Below are 14,436 nucleotides of genomic sequence, written 5' to 3' on the forward strand. Positions count from 1 at the left end.
TTGATGTAGTTGATTTTTTAATGTTAATTTAGCCAGCATTGTTCATTATAATTCATTATAATGTTGAGCGTTCAGTTCAGCATGCAAACATATGTTTTACTTCTTCAACTTTATTTTATTTTTTTAGCTTTATATTAAGCTTCAGTTAAAAATCAGTTTTTCAATTTTTAAACGCTGAACAAGTTATGTATGAGTTTTAAAAATTCAACAAGAATACTTTGTCGAGAAAATTATACACAGTCAAATTGTGACAGTGGTTGTAACAACAAAAACAAACAATAAATAAACATAGCAATTGTTAAAAGTTCGATGTAGAGCTTTTTTTCGAAATTCCCTGGAGACGTGCGCATGGTCGGTAAGTTGCTTTAGCAAAATCTGAAAAGATCTACTTTATAGTATAGTTACTTATAGCTATTATACTTTATAGCTAGTCAAGAAAAGTACTCCCAGTTACTTATATTCGGTACAGAAGTATTGTTTTATAAGCTACTTATTATAATTTGTCAAAAATATAAAATTAAAGATGCATTATAGATATGTGCATATGATTGATCAATCTTATAAAATGGAAAATTTTAAGTTTAAAACTTATCCATTCTGAAACTTGAAAAATAATTATCATTTATGTAAAATTTGTAAATAAATGCTTAAAAATTTAAAGCCTATATAGCATAAACAAATATATGAACATGTAATGAGGAATGATCATGCATTAACATTGTCATTAACTATTTCAACAGTATTCTGAAGAAGAATGTTTAATGCATCAGTGTCAATTCTGTGAAAATTAGTGTGCATTATAGATATAGAAAAAATTAGCTTAAATGGAAATAACGATAATGTTAATAATGAACTGATAAAAACCCCACTTATGATACTTGATTTAAGCTTCATACCTGCATTAAATGTAGCAATTGAAGATGCAGACTGATTGTAAGTGAATGCATTTCGATTTTTAAATTCCAAACTCGTTCGATTTATTTGCTCATTTTCCTCTGCTTTTTTGGCATTCAGATCTGTCGACCCAGTCGATTTAGATGTTTTTAAATTTGAGGATGTTTTCTGAAAGCAAATAAGTTCTATAAATAACAGAATGTTTATAAGTGATCACAACGTTAAAATACCACTTCAGCAAACTAGTAATTAATGCTTAATTTTACATAGTTTGTACAATGATAAAAGCTATCATTGCAATGGCAATGCAAATTGCATTCAGCGAATCACATTAAATTTTAAGTACATAATGAAGGTGACATACTAGTGAATTTGTACCAGAAAATGTGTCATGCTGATTGTTAGTTGAAGAAAATGTAAATATTGGAACGTGCTTCTTCATCCATCTGCATAATGCTGTTCTTGCTTTATCGTTTAAAATTACATGAAATACGAATATAAATATTCCCTAAAATATAGCTATATCGCAATGTAGATTTATTAAATTGCTTTTTCACCTGCGAGCCATTGAGTACGGTAAATAAATAGCTGGAAATATAGCCAAGGGGTTGGACTGCTACAAAAAGTCCGACACCCCAAGTTATGCCCAATAGACAAAGCAACATTGCGGATCCTCTGAGCCAACCTCTGAAATTCATGCAAATTTATTTCTAATTAATATAAAAATTTATCATTGCTTACAAAATGATTTGACTGTGCGATCGGTTTTGACCCGAAGCAACACTAAACACTGTCTTCAAAGCTAAACCAATGACGCAGATGTTGCTAAATATAACAACAATGACTGGCCCGACAAAAGCCCAAATGGTTGACGAATGTAAGTTGATCCAACAGCTGAATAAAGTAAAATCCATTGTTTCGAGAAATTTCAGCGTTCATAAAATTTCAACGCTAATAAAGCTTACTAGTCTTGAGTACCGTAGCTATTGAAGTCGAGCCATAGCGATATTGCAACAATAACCAATGGCATCCCTAAATATAAAACTTGATTTTTTTTACAATTTTTCTTTATTTATTTTATAAAATTTATCTTTTTGCTTTTGAGCAAAGATACTAGGCTGTAAAGTGAGATCATGAAATAGTTTTTGAATAAATAACTTCCGTAATTTAAATTGCATATTCTTTTTAAATTAAGAAAACTGATTTATATAAGAAAGAATATTGCAACTTCTGGACAACGTTATTCAAATGTTGCAATAAGAATTTTATTGAAATTTATTTCCAATGGACTATCGAAATGCTGAAGATTGAATACATCGAAATAAGAAACATACACTTTGCATTTCAGTGTTCACTATGTGGAGCTGAATAATTTGTATATTCCTTAACCGCAAACGAATAGAAAAAATTAAAATTATCAAGAACAAATTAAAAAGTTGCTTCATGTTTAAGGTAAGTATAAACAATTTATTTTTTTCGACAGTTCTTTAAAATGCCAATGCTTTAGTGTTTAAATTTATAGTCATAATTTAGAAATTAAAAACACTGCTCGCATAAACTAAATAAATACTAAAAAACATCATAGAAGAAGAAATTGGAATTAAGTTGCCCTTTGTTAGACTGCACACAACGGAAATTGTTTTCTAACAGATTAAACTAACAATTGATTTTCAAATATGCATAGCATGCTTTCTTTGAAATTTTCATTAACTGTGATTATAAGTGCATTAAGCAGTAAAAACAAACAAAAGCCTTTCAAAGGAACGCATGCTGATAAGACATATTTGTCTAGATAAACAAATGCCTTAAAAATTTTTTTCAAAAACTTCAAATATTTCTTTAGCAGAGCAGATTAATTTTTCCACAGGCCAGTTTAATTCTATTTTTTAAGATTTTTAAAACAAAGCTGACGCTTTCTGCTGCTATACCATGTTTTTCAACCATCTAATCAATAATACCCCTGGAACTAGCACGGCAGTTTGGAAAGCACTCCAAAACTGTCGTTATTGTCCATTTTATATGCAATGAAATATGCTTGTGAACCAATTCTGTTCAGAACTTTAATTTGACAGTTACAACGGACAATTAGCTACTCATTCAATTTAAAGGGGTTTAAACTCATGAACATAAATTTGGACCCAAAAAATGCTTTTTGATCATTGAATTATTTTAATGTTACTGCCGCTGAGTAAATAGAAGTTTGTTTTGTAAAAATAGCATTGCAATATAATGTTGCATGACGACAGCTGATATGGTTAACTTCTGCATATTGCGTTTATTAAGCAGCATTTTTCAGATTAGTTAAGTGCACATTTATATACGGTGTCAGCTTTCATCACCAGCGGCTATATGGCATACTGATTGCTGGTTGAACTAGAATGCGCAGTTAGAAACATTTCAAACATAAACACGAGCTCAACTAAATCAGTTGCAACACGCACAAATAATACATCATCTGTAAGTATGCCATTCCACTATCCACTGAGTATAGCTATTTTTTATAGAAATACCTAGAGATGTTTTCATAATTTTTAAAATTATTTCTTTTAGAATCTTATCACACAACCATGCATATTTGCATGTACATTTGTTTACAGGAAAAGTTGTTCAGCTATTAGGGTTCCTTTATTTCAAGCTTTTCATATTAAATTGTATTTAAATACAATTCAATTCTTCATCACCACAAGAATGACCCAATCAATCCTTCTGTGAACCTAGACTAGATTACAAACTACTTAGCTTAGCAGCTAGCTAGTCAAAATCGAATAAATAAATTTGAAACAGTCATAAATTGCAATTATTTAAAAAATTGATTATTAGAAAAAGCAATTACTTTTTAATTTTCTTTAAGACAGTTAAAAAGAAATTTTGAATAACTTATAGACCATCACGTTCGTACATTATCATATCGAATCTTTCCTGAACATTCAATAATTTATTTATTTTTATTTATTGCTGTCATTTAGAAGGTTAATAAAGCATGCAATAAATTAGAAGCTGAAAGCTGAAACCGTCGGCAAAATAATTAGCTAGCTACTTCGATGGAAGCAGTGACTAGAAAGCATAATATTTCATGTAAAATAAAATGCGCTAATCACATATGTTAGGATGGAATGTGTAATTGAATTTGATTTACACGGCATTAGTAAAATTTATAACTTTCAATATTTTTTAAAAATTGGTCACCACATTTTTGAAATATGAATATTAATGTAAATATGGTGATAGTAGCTAATCAAAAAATGATAACAAATTCAATAAAATCTCTTTGAATTTTTCAGATTTCTTCGCTATAATGCTAACTAATGTCTGACAAATGTTTCACTTAATGACATGTTGATAAATTTATGCGAATTTCGCACATCTTATTCAAGCAAATATTTCTGATAAAATAAGCAAAATGACTTGTTTTACTTTCAACTTTCCTTCAGTGCTTATTGGCAATCAATATTTTTTGCACATTTACATCCAAGCAAATTGAACAATTTTAAATAGTAATTTTGAATGGCAAGATAAATTTGTTTAATTAATCCTCTGAGTACAGCTTGAATAAACTGAATGTTTAGTCAGATAACAGAAATTTGCATGGCCGCTTTATCAAAGCAATTTGTTCAGAAATGAAAGCAAACTAACACAAGTGAAGTTGATTTTGCTTAAGCATTCGCATTGTTTATCATCGTCAAGTATGCTGTGAAGCTCTCTTACATCAAGTAAGTATCCATGTTTTTACATTTTCAGTACTGTTTCAGACTAATGTACATTATTATTAATTATTCTTTATTAAACTGCAGCAAACTTTCTCTACCTATTTTGCACATAGCTCAGAAAATTTTCTTCTCGTGCAATTAAAATTTTCAAGTGCAAGCAGTTTCATATTCAGAAGTAAAATCTGCTAAGTGACAATTGTTAATGTTAATATACATGTGAAAAGCTATACTTTATTATCTTTCACAATTTTTACAATACACTATAGTTTTAGATATGTATGGTATGTGATTTATTGAAATATTATATAAAAATTCTATTTTCATTAGAGACAAAAGGTTTTTGATTAGTTCATCGTTGCATGAAATCAGGTCATTCAAAATATCAATCCTGGGGTTTTGGTGAGATAAATTTTCAAAATGCACTTTTATTTTATTTTTAATGAAATGCTTTCGAAAAAAATTTGCATTTCATTTTAATTTGTCTCTAATGTAAGAAACTGTCTAGATTCATTCATATGATTTCATTATATTTCAAAAGTTCGTGTTATTTAGTGAAAGCATAAATACTCTTTTATGCACGCATTTAACTAGAGAGCAGGCTATTTTGATTTGAATGATTATGTGGGTTAATGCTTCTGGAAGATTATATTTCATGAGTAAAACAGAAATTTGTTTATACTCAAAATGCGCAGCAATGCAAATTAATGCAAAAAAAATTTTAGAATCAGAATGAATGCTGATCAGTTGTTTGTATTGGGAATTGCATTACTTGTGTTTTGGCTGTTAGCAATGCTTATAATTGCAAGAAACCAAATACTTGGCTGCTTGATTGAACGTTGCTGTCCAGGAAAATATCAGCAAACGGAAAACAATACAGTCCGCTTGGTAACTATTCATCGCAACACTATCGATGCAAAAAACGATTCCCCACGATAAATGGATCATCATTTGATCAACATTGTATGGCAGGATTATTTTAGCAAATGTAAAATTCAAAAATTGACTCACCATATACAAGAAGATGCTGTGAAAAGGACCAGTTGTTCTTATCGTCAAATACTCTTACAAGCATTACGTAAAGCTGGTATCCTTCTGCCAACATCCAACAAAACGCTGCCAAAAAGAAAAAATGAAGAAAAGCAGCAACGCTTCTACACAAAATCTAAAAGTTAGCCGTTAATACGCTTTTCAAACATTACATTTAAATTATTACTTCATTTTTTGTCTGTCCTACTCCGAAAACAAAAAGCAGCTGGCCGATCAATAAACATATGCACAAATTTAAATGTATTGTTGTTCTAGCTCCCCGTAGCGACCTGAAACAAGTGACACTGTATACAGCTGGAACAGTAATAGAATGAAAAAGTCTTTAAAGTTAGAATTACCTGAAACAAGAGAAGACAATGATGCAAAATACTAAGCACGTGCAAGAAAAAGAGCACGCAAGCATTGAAAGCATGCTCATTGCTTGTTTGTTGTGAGGTGTTAACTACAAATAAATGAATTCAGTAAAAGATAGTCATTTAATTTGATAGTATTATAATACATCGTCTGAAAAACCAACAAAGTCCATCAGTATAGCAAAGCTTGTCAAATGATGACATGAACAAACCGTATAATCTGCAGTTGATTCGTTTATGCTGCATCCATTTGTGTCCCATTTTCTATGAATATTGGTTTTAATTATTGAACATTGCAAATCGCTGTTTTGGTGCATGGTTTAATATTGTAAATTTACTCAGGAAGCTTTTTTAATATAAAATTATCTCACCCAATAATCTCTGTTAATAAAACATTAAATTTATAATATACATACATGCATGTAATGGTGAAATTCAGGTCGCAAAATTTTCAAAGCACTGTTTATAAAAATATTTTTGAATACTGAATGTAAAACTTTAACCAAGTATTTTTCTACGTATAACTGCTTGCTAGACGTTAGAAGAATTTCACCTTACCTTTCGATTACGTTCCAGTAAACGCATCTTGGATTTTTCACTTTATCCTGTTTTATGTGAGAAAGCTTGATGATAGCGGGTACTGATTCAAGAGTTCGTAGTGAAGAAGGGTAGTTAACACATGCGCCAACAATTTCTGAATTAATGAACTTTTGCCCAGCATCATTGTTCACGTCGTTAGCAGGTTGCAGCAAATTTGTCAAGCCATCTTTGTATGCAAAATATCCAAAACTAACAGTCGGAATTTTTGCTGGCATACTGTCAGATGCAGTACGAGCAAAGAAAACAGTTGTCGCTTCTATTTCTTTTGAAATGGTTTCTTTAAAAAGCATCGATTGTAAATTTTTACCGTAACATGCAAAACTGTACTTACTCAACATGGCATTTACTGGCAGTAAAATGCTTGCTAATTTTGTAGAGCTGACAAATCTGGCGCCTAGCTTTCTGTCATTATTTGCATACCTTTTCCGGAGTTTGTGATTTCCCAGAAGCGGCCGGGTAACTTCAAATGCCATATCTCAAAATTATCATTTTAAGTAAAACAAATTTTAAATTACACAATATTTACAAATAAACTACCTAAATTTTTGAAACTTAAGCTAAAACCATCGAATTTAAGTAAGGAATCCCCAAAATAGCGCGTGAGATTTTCTACATTTTCCATTAAAGTCGAAGCTGCATCGTGTTTATCTTTCTAAAATTCATAGTAAAATATAAAAATAGAACTGCATTTTGATTCATATTTAATGTCAGCAAAATTGAATTAATTTATTTAAATAAAATAATTAAAGCAGAAACTTTATCATACAATAAATAAATCGTCACATATATAGAAATTTGAAGTTGACTGTTACTTTAAAAAATGTTCTTAGAGTGTTGAATTAAAAGAATTTTGGCTAGTGCGCTTTACTGCATTCATTTAATATTTGCAAACTTGAAATATATCGTGCATACTTGTTGTAGATCTTTCCAAACATCCAATGTTTTCTTGTCAATTAAGAAATTTGACAGCTTTGCAATTTCCTGAAGTAAACAATATTTTGAATCCAATAAAATGTATTAACATTAAAATAGTTCTTATTAATTGCATTATTAGTATATGTTAATAATTAATAATTCTTTTATTCTTATTGTAAGCAAATTATTAGTTCTTTACTAATGAAAACATATTTATGGAGTATTTCCTAAAGTTATTCGTCACAGATATTTGTGAATTGAAGCAATTAAATTAAAAAAACCGCTTAACTCCAGAAATGCAATTATTATGGTTTACTACAGAAATACATTAACAGGAATTTTAGGTATCCACTTTCCACCTGCGTTAGATTGGTTGGCGTCTGCTTAGCTCCCTTTCACCGGTAAGTTATCGATTAGTTATGGTGCATTTAAAGTAATGCTGATTTGAATTTATTTGCGTAATCTTCACATAATGGATTAATGCGTGTGATGTATTTTCTTTCTTTGTCGAATTTTCTGTGCTCATTTAAATACTTGCATGCACATTAGTGTTAGTTGAACATCCTTTCTGCCAGTTATTTTTCGCTGAGTTAGAATGCGCTTAAGGTAATTACCAATTGAATTTATTGAGTTAGTCTTTTATAAAATATAATAATTGCAAGCGGTGTATTTTTACCAATATTAACTGCTCGATTGTGTACATGCATTCACATCGGTATTTAATTAATGCCCTTTCCGATGGTTAGTTTTCGCTCAGCTATAATGCGTTAAGTAAACACAAATTTGAGATTCAAAATTTAGCTTTGACGATTGTGACTCGATTAAATTTAGCTGCAAAATTTACTCCGCTTTTATTTATCTGCACTGTCAGGTCTAGCTATCATATGTGCTTTAGCATTAAAAAAATACAAGCATGCCGTGTTCACTTATTTTGCTGTTGGATATACAAGTTTTTGTAAAGGAAATTTAAATTACGTATGATATAGCAAAGCAATGTATATCATGTATAAGTACTGCAACATATGAAATGCAACGTGCAAGTACAAATTCACATGATAAGATTGACAAAACTGATTTACAGCAAAACAGTAACATAGTTTGATGAAAATACAGTATGAATTCACTGTGAAATAAATGCCAGACGTGAAACTTGCAGTTAATAATAATGAAAAATATGGTAAATTTTTAAAATGTTCCAACTAGAGTACTTTCGCATTGGTAAGATTTGAAAATATTTTTGTACTTATTTAAATATATGTATCGCAAACAACCCGTGTGCAAATGTACTTACATAACTGAAATTTTTAATAGATCCACGTTGAAATGTGTCATTAGAAAACGTTGCAATGTTTTCATTCAGTTGTTTTGGAAATATTGTTATTAGCGCTTGCAACAGATCCACAATCTTTCTAAGATCGCCGCCATAAAGCTGATTTGTCAGTTCTACATGCTTTTCTACCATTCGAATAACTTTGAAAATGGAATTTTTACTATAAATCTAAAATTTTTTGGCAACATTATTTTCATCAAAATAATGTTGAAGAATGATTATTTAAATGTGTTCATAATTGAATTAGTGAATCAGACGTGCCATTGGGTAAGTAGACAAATGTACTTTCATTTACCATTTTATCAATGTCAGAAAACCACGGATGAGAGCAGTTGCTTAAATCTGGGTTTTCAGGATAAAAATGGATGTTGCCATTTATGTTAACACAGCTCCAAATTGCATAACCTGAATTCTTTTCATATTAGTTTACTAAAAAAAAATAATGAAATTACCTATTGTTCCATTTGGACATGGCATTTTAACTGATTTTCCTACATGCACTGAAGGCCACTGAATGCTTCTAACATTAATGGGGGAGCATTTCAAATTGCTATTTCTAAAAAATAACAATTTATCTAAAGTAGAAAAAGATATATGCAGAAAAAATACATTTCGCTTATTTCAGAATTCTGTTTTTCTTCAGGTAAATGAAGCAATTTTCTTCGATATAAATCTGAAATTATTATGCAACATTCATTACCAGTTTAATTAACAATTATGAACTTACTTCCAGCAGATGCCTGGCATATGAAATTTAGCTTCATATTACAGTCTTCAAGTACCCAAACGATGCTGCAGTTTTTTGAGTTATTACATCGAACAGTCATAGCTACACATCCTTCAGCTTTTTCTGTGATGTTTGCTGATCTGAAATTAGCCGAGAAATGAAACACAAAATAATAACTTAAACAATAATGCAAGATAACAGTTTAGTTGAATTTAATGAAGCGCCATTAGTCCATTGAAGCTTTGAGTCAGTTGACAGGGTTTCAGCTTCAAGCAATTCAGATGGATCTGAATAAGATCTAACAGTCCACGGAAACTCTGCATTAAGTGATGGAGTTATAAATGGAACAGTTCTTAAACCAATCCAAAATCGTATCTTAAAATGCATTAAAGAATTAGAATCTTAAAAAAAATACAATAAATTGATGTTTTACATTTTCATATTGTGATAGATGAGTTTCATTGAATAAAACTTTGTTTTCATGGTCACTCAATGGTCCTGCGAGATCACCTCCACTTTTCAAGCACTGTACCCTAGCTTCTCCCCATGTAGCAGCATCTTTGTTGCGTTGTGAGTCATAAATTTCATAGCAGGTGCTGTTATACTGAATCATATGTAATGGACAAGTAATATTATCTATAGAATATTTCATTAACGCATATGCAAAAAATCATAAACTGCAATTAAAAAATACTTTTTACGCAACGAAAGCGATACTCTAAGGAAAATTTTATATCTGCTGGCTGACAAGGACTAACGGGGAACAATTTTTTCAAAGGAGGTAAATGACAATCTTCTCGCCCATCACAATAGTGACTCATCTTTGCCAAAGTGTTCTCAACAAGGCAAGAATGTCCATTGAATAAATTCGAGTCACAGTATTTTCTAGTATATCGTGTAAATATATTTGTAATGCCATAAAAAGCGTAGTCCATTACAATTGTAGAATTATGTAATTCAGAATTTCTACATGATATGACAATGCGTTCATTATTACAGTTTAATTTCGAGCTCCAAAATTGCACAAATCCATCACTAGTTTCTGACCGTACAATATCGAATTTTGATGAATTTTTCAATATATTTTTACCATTAGAGTGATCTGTGAAGCATATTATTATCATTAAAAATGTTTCATAATTTTAATTAATTTAAGACTAAATTTCAAGAATACTCACCGAGTTGTGCAAATAACTGGGAATCTTTAATTTCACAGTAATGACCATAAAATCCAAGTGGACAGCGGCACTGATAAGAATACAATTCTCTGGCATCTAAAAACGACTAATATTATATGAACATTTATTTAATTAACAATTAATAGAGTCAATATAACATAAATTTCATTTTCAGCAACGCAATGTTACTGTCCTACAAGTAATGCTGATTAACTGAATACATTTTTTATAGAAAACTTTTGTACAAATTTCTCTTTAACAGAAAGCACATAATATGTAAGTGTAAATGATTTATGTATGCATATTTTTGCGTAAAACTGAAACATATGTAATGATTTTATCATTTTTATATTTTACCTCCCATAGCACGTTCAGGGCGTTCACATAAAGCCAAATACTTTTCTGAACAATTTTTCGGTACCCAAACTCTATATCTGGAACGAGCAGTTAACGCAATGCAATTTTCTGTAAAACAAAAGGCTTTGCTTTCATGTGTTAAACTTTGCGAATGCATTGAAATTACTATCCGGTTGAAAAATTGATTGTCTATCCTGCCAAAAGATCTCTGTCTTGTGTAGTTCAACTGGAATTTGCTTTTCAAGGTCCCAAATCCACTGAAATTCACTGCCATTTGTAAGAAGATGACCTGCTGTCCAAATATTTTGTGTACCAACATAAACTGTAAAATAGTGCAATTATGTGTTTATACTATTCTAAAATTATCATTATTCATATTATGCTTTAAATACCGAAATATAATGAAATTTAAATGTTCATATTTTTAGCAAGACTGAAGTTTGTGTTTAATAGAATAAGATTGTTCTTACCGATAGGAATTTGTGCAAACATTGTTAACTGCATAATACTGGCCAAAAACTTCTGCTTTTCCAACGAATCTATGGATACAAGTGTACTATTACGACTGTGACAAAACTCTCGCGCTTTTTCCCATGTATGTGTTCGACCATTTAGAAAAAAGCAGCTTCTGTCAAAAGGCACTTCGCCTGATTGACACCAACTTGATTTTAGGCTGTCTAAATTTACATTAATTAACACTTTCAAAATGCACATTTCACTTGTAACGCATGAAGAAATGCAAAAAACAAATAGACAGTGTGAAATTATAAAATATTCATATTATATAATACAGTATTTAGTTTAAAGTAAAAAAACACAAAAATATTACTTGATACTTGAAAACAGATTCCACCGTTTTGGCAAACATTTTTGTGACAGTGGGATGGTGTCACAGCTACGCAATCTAAAAATATTCTTCAATTATTATAATTTAAGAAGTTATAAAAGTTAGTTAAAATAGTCTGTGATTTTTTCACTTCATTCACAAACTGACAACTTCACTTCTGTACATTGCACTATTGGGCCTGCGATTTATTTTGAGTTGCTTTTGTTATTTGTCACAGTTTCAACTCTATTTTGATAACGATTTCACGATTTCACACTTTCTTTTATTTTTGAATATTTTTTATCATCAATATTTGAAATAAAATTCAATAAAAAACACTATAATTTGACCGACCTTATCAAAAACATTGCATACAATAATGAAAAATGTTGGTACGCGTTGTTAGTATTTATTTAGGATGATTTCATTTTTTACAGACTATATTTTATCATAATTTCTCTCTGATTTTACTAAATTGCTTGATGTATTTTATCAAATGTAATATTCAAAAGAAATCATAAATTATAAAAAGTGCTGTTAACTATATGCATAAGGTTGACTAAATAAAGCACCATTTGTCAGAAAACTTGATAGAAAATTATATTTTTATTTTTATTAGACTCAAAATTAAATATACTACACACACACACACACACACGTGTGCTTTGTTAATTATTTAATAGCTGAATTTTTGAATATTATTTCATTACAATATTAAAAAGATAATAAAGTTGTCCTATAATAATTTTGTATCTGAGAAAGGAATATTTTCAACTAGTAGAACTGAAGCTTGCAAAATTAATATTCTCAAATATTCTCAGATCCATAAATTTGTAAATCGAATAGATTCTAAGAGAAAAACTGTCTTAAAAATTTATAAAATAATTTGAATTTATTTTGAAATATCATGTCGATTATGACTGAAAATACTGTAATTTTTATTTGAGAAAATATAAAAAGAAAATAATTTTCACCATTTTCAAAATAAGAGCAGCAAAAAAAGTATCGAAACAGTGATTGATCAAATGACAAAACGTGCAATGCAAGTATAAGAATTTTTCTAATGACTCATTGCTACACAATGTTTAGATGAATGTCAAGCGAAGAATGTTGATTAATTGGAAGACAAATCGCACAACTCAAATAGAAATGAATCAGTATGAATGGATAGATTTCAAAAAGAAAAAATGCTAATCTTCAACAGCAGTAGTAAATTTACCTTCGGTTGAAAGTAAAGCAAAAGCCACGAAAATGGCAACTGGGATAAGGCAGTTGGCTTGCATCTTGAATAGAAGCTTCTGCTTTTTGAGCCTGAAACGTGGAAAAATACCTTCAGATGTAGTATTGGATATTCGGTTGAACATATTAATTGAACAGGAAGCAATCAAGAAAGAAAGAACAAATGAAGCCATAAAACAACAGTGCCATCAAGAATGCGCATAGCTTGAAAACTTGCTTCACTTTGAACTAGTTTGCATAGTACGACAATAAGGTTACCGAGGATGGCATGTTATTATGCAACAAGAGCAGCAGTTTTACTGTAACCAGTTTCCGCGTTGCACTAGCATATTTATTTTTCAAATGGCAAATGCAAGCAAAGCTAACAAGCAAAAGAAGAAAAAATAACACTTTTGCTTCAACAATAAATAAATGCGCGATCAAAATTTGCAAATGATGCGACAATATCAAGCGGTAAAAGTGGGCAGTGTTTTCTGCATCGAGCAACATTGCACACGAAACTATGCCTTTCCAATTACCCCTTTCTCTTACCCCTTCACCGTATCATTTTCACCTTGGACTACTAGTGTAAAATATTGAAAAGTTAACAATTGCAATTTCACCTATTTTTTTTAGCCATTCTGCTTCATCTGCAACAGATGAAACTAAACTCAGCTAAATGTTGCAGAAAAATAGCTTATGTGAACTGAATTGGTATAACTTTAAATCTGCAGTTTAGTATTTCAGCAGAATTAAACAATGAAATTAATCATCATCATCTAACATATGTACGCTTCGAAATGTTTTTAATTTGCAATGCATCCTTTTCCAGCAAGCTAATTTGGTATTTCTTTCATCTTTGAAACTCTAGAAAAAAGACTTGCATGACTTTTAAGCACAGCATATAAATGACGGATAATTGAATATTCTTCATTCATTGTGCATCATAATGAAAATAAAAAATATAAAAACGAATTACTACTTGTTTTGCTTTTATTTTTCATTTTTTAAACATAAATGTTAAAGTGATATTATTAAAAAAATTATTAGTAAGTAGAAATGAATAAAAAATTATAATTTTGCGTTGTTAGAGACAAAGTGGGAGAAATAAAGGGCAGTTGAAAGGTTGCGGCAGAACGTTAAGTATTTAAACAAAATTTACTATTCACCATAGCGCAAAATTTGCAACAAATGTTATCGCATGCAAATCTCACGCTTTTCCTTTGCAAGAAAGTTGAGCAAAACTTTGGTTTCATTTTTACTTTTTACAACTCTATCGAACAT

The 14,436-nt window shown here is 30.1% G+C and overlaps 2 protein-coding genes across 2 annotated transcripts; both read right to left on the reverse strand.

Moving 5' to 3' along the window:
* Positions 1-298: 298 nt before the first annotated feature.
* Positions 299-1,924, reverse strand: Tsp_11967 (hypothetical protein). Its single transcript, XM_003372168.1, has 6 exons — positions 1,860-1,924; positions 1,636-1,788; positions 1,452-1,581; positions 1,259-1,402; positions 897-1,062; positions 299-375 (listed from the first exon to the last, which is right to left on the reverse strand). The coding sequence occupies exons 1-6, from the start codon at positions 1,922-1,924 to the stop codon at positions 299-301; spliced, it is 735 nt and encodes a 244-aa protein (XP_003372216.1).
* A 3,208-nt stretch (positions 1,925-5,132) lies between these two features.
* Tsp_11968 (putative lectin C-type domain protein) lies at positions 5,133-14,436 on the reverse strand. The gene is made up of 23 exons (XM_003372169.1): positions 14,367-14,436; positions 13,727-13,802; positions 13,154-13,245; positions 11,938-12,012; positions 11,579-11,785; positions 11,275-11,430; positions 11,109-11,216; positions 10,752-10,847; positions 10,007-10,209; positions 9,773-9,948; positions 9,574-9,713; positions 9,456-9,519; positions 9,299-9,402; positions 9,142-9,251; positions 8,808-9,014; positions 7,514-7,582; positions 7,139-7,253; positions 6,560-7,076; positions 6,214-6,265; positions 5,987-6,090; positions 5,815-5,917; positions 5,610-5,763; positions 5,133-5,236 (listed from the first exon to the last, which is right to left on the reverse strand). The coding sequence occupies exons 1-23, from the start codon at positions 14,434-14,436 to the stop codon at positions 5,133-5,135; spliced, it is 3,102 nt and encodes a 1,033-aa protein (XP_003372217.1).

Source organism: Trichinella spiralis (assembly GCF_000181795.1).
Source record: "Trichinella spiralis strain ISS 195 chromosome Unknown Scfld9, whole genome shotgun sequence".
NCBI lineage: Eukaryota > Metazoa > Nematoda > Enoplea > Trichinellida > Trichinellidae > Trichinella > Trichinella spiralis.

What these genes read in the sequence shown, in the direction of transcription:
- Tsp_11967 (XM_003372168.1), bottom strand. Translation starts at nt 1,924, where the DNA reads ATGCCATTGGTTATTGTTGCAATATCGCTATGGCTCGACTTCAATAGC. An exon ending in CCGTACTCAATGGCTCGCAG is followed by an intron (nt 1,403 to 1,451) that starts GTGAAAAAGCAA and finishes GCTATATTTTAG; the next exon opens with GGAATATTTATATTCGTATT. An exon ending in AATTGCTACATTTAATGCAG is followed by an intron (nt 376 to 896) that starts GTATGAAGCTTA and finishes AGATCTTTTCAG; the next exon opens with ATTTTGCTAAAGCAACTTAC.
- Tsp_11968 (XM_003372169.1), bottom strand. Translation starts at nt 14,436, where the DNA reads ATGTTCGATAGAGTTGTAAAAAGTAAAAATGAAACCAAAGTTTTGCTC. An exon ending in CTTTCTTGCAAAGGAAAAGC is followed by an intron (nt 13,803 to 14,366) that starts GTGAGATTTGCA and finishes CATCTGTTGCAG; the next exon opens with ATGAAGCAGAATGGCTAAAA. An exon ending in ATTGTCTTCTCTTGTTTCAG is followed by an intron (nt 5,918 to 5,986) that starts GTAATTCTAACT and finishes CACTTGTTTCAG; the next exon opens with GTCGCTACGGGGAGCTAGAA.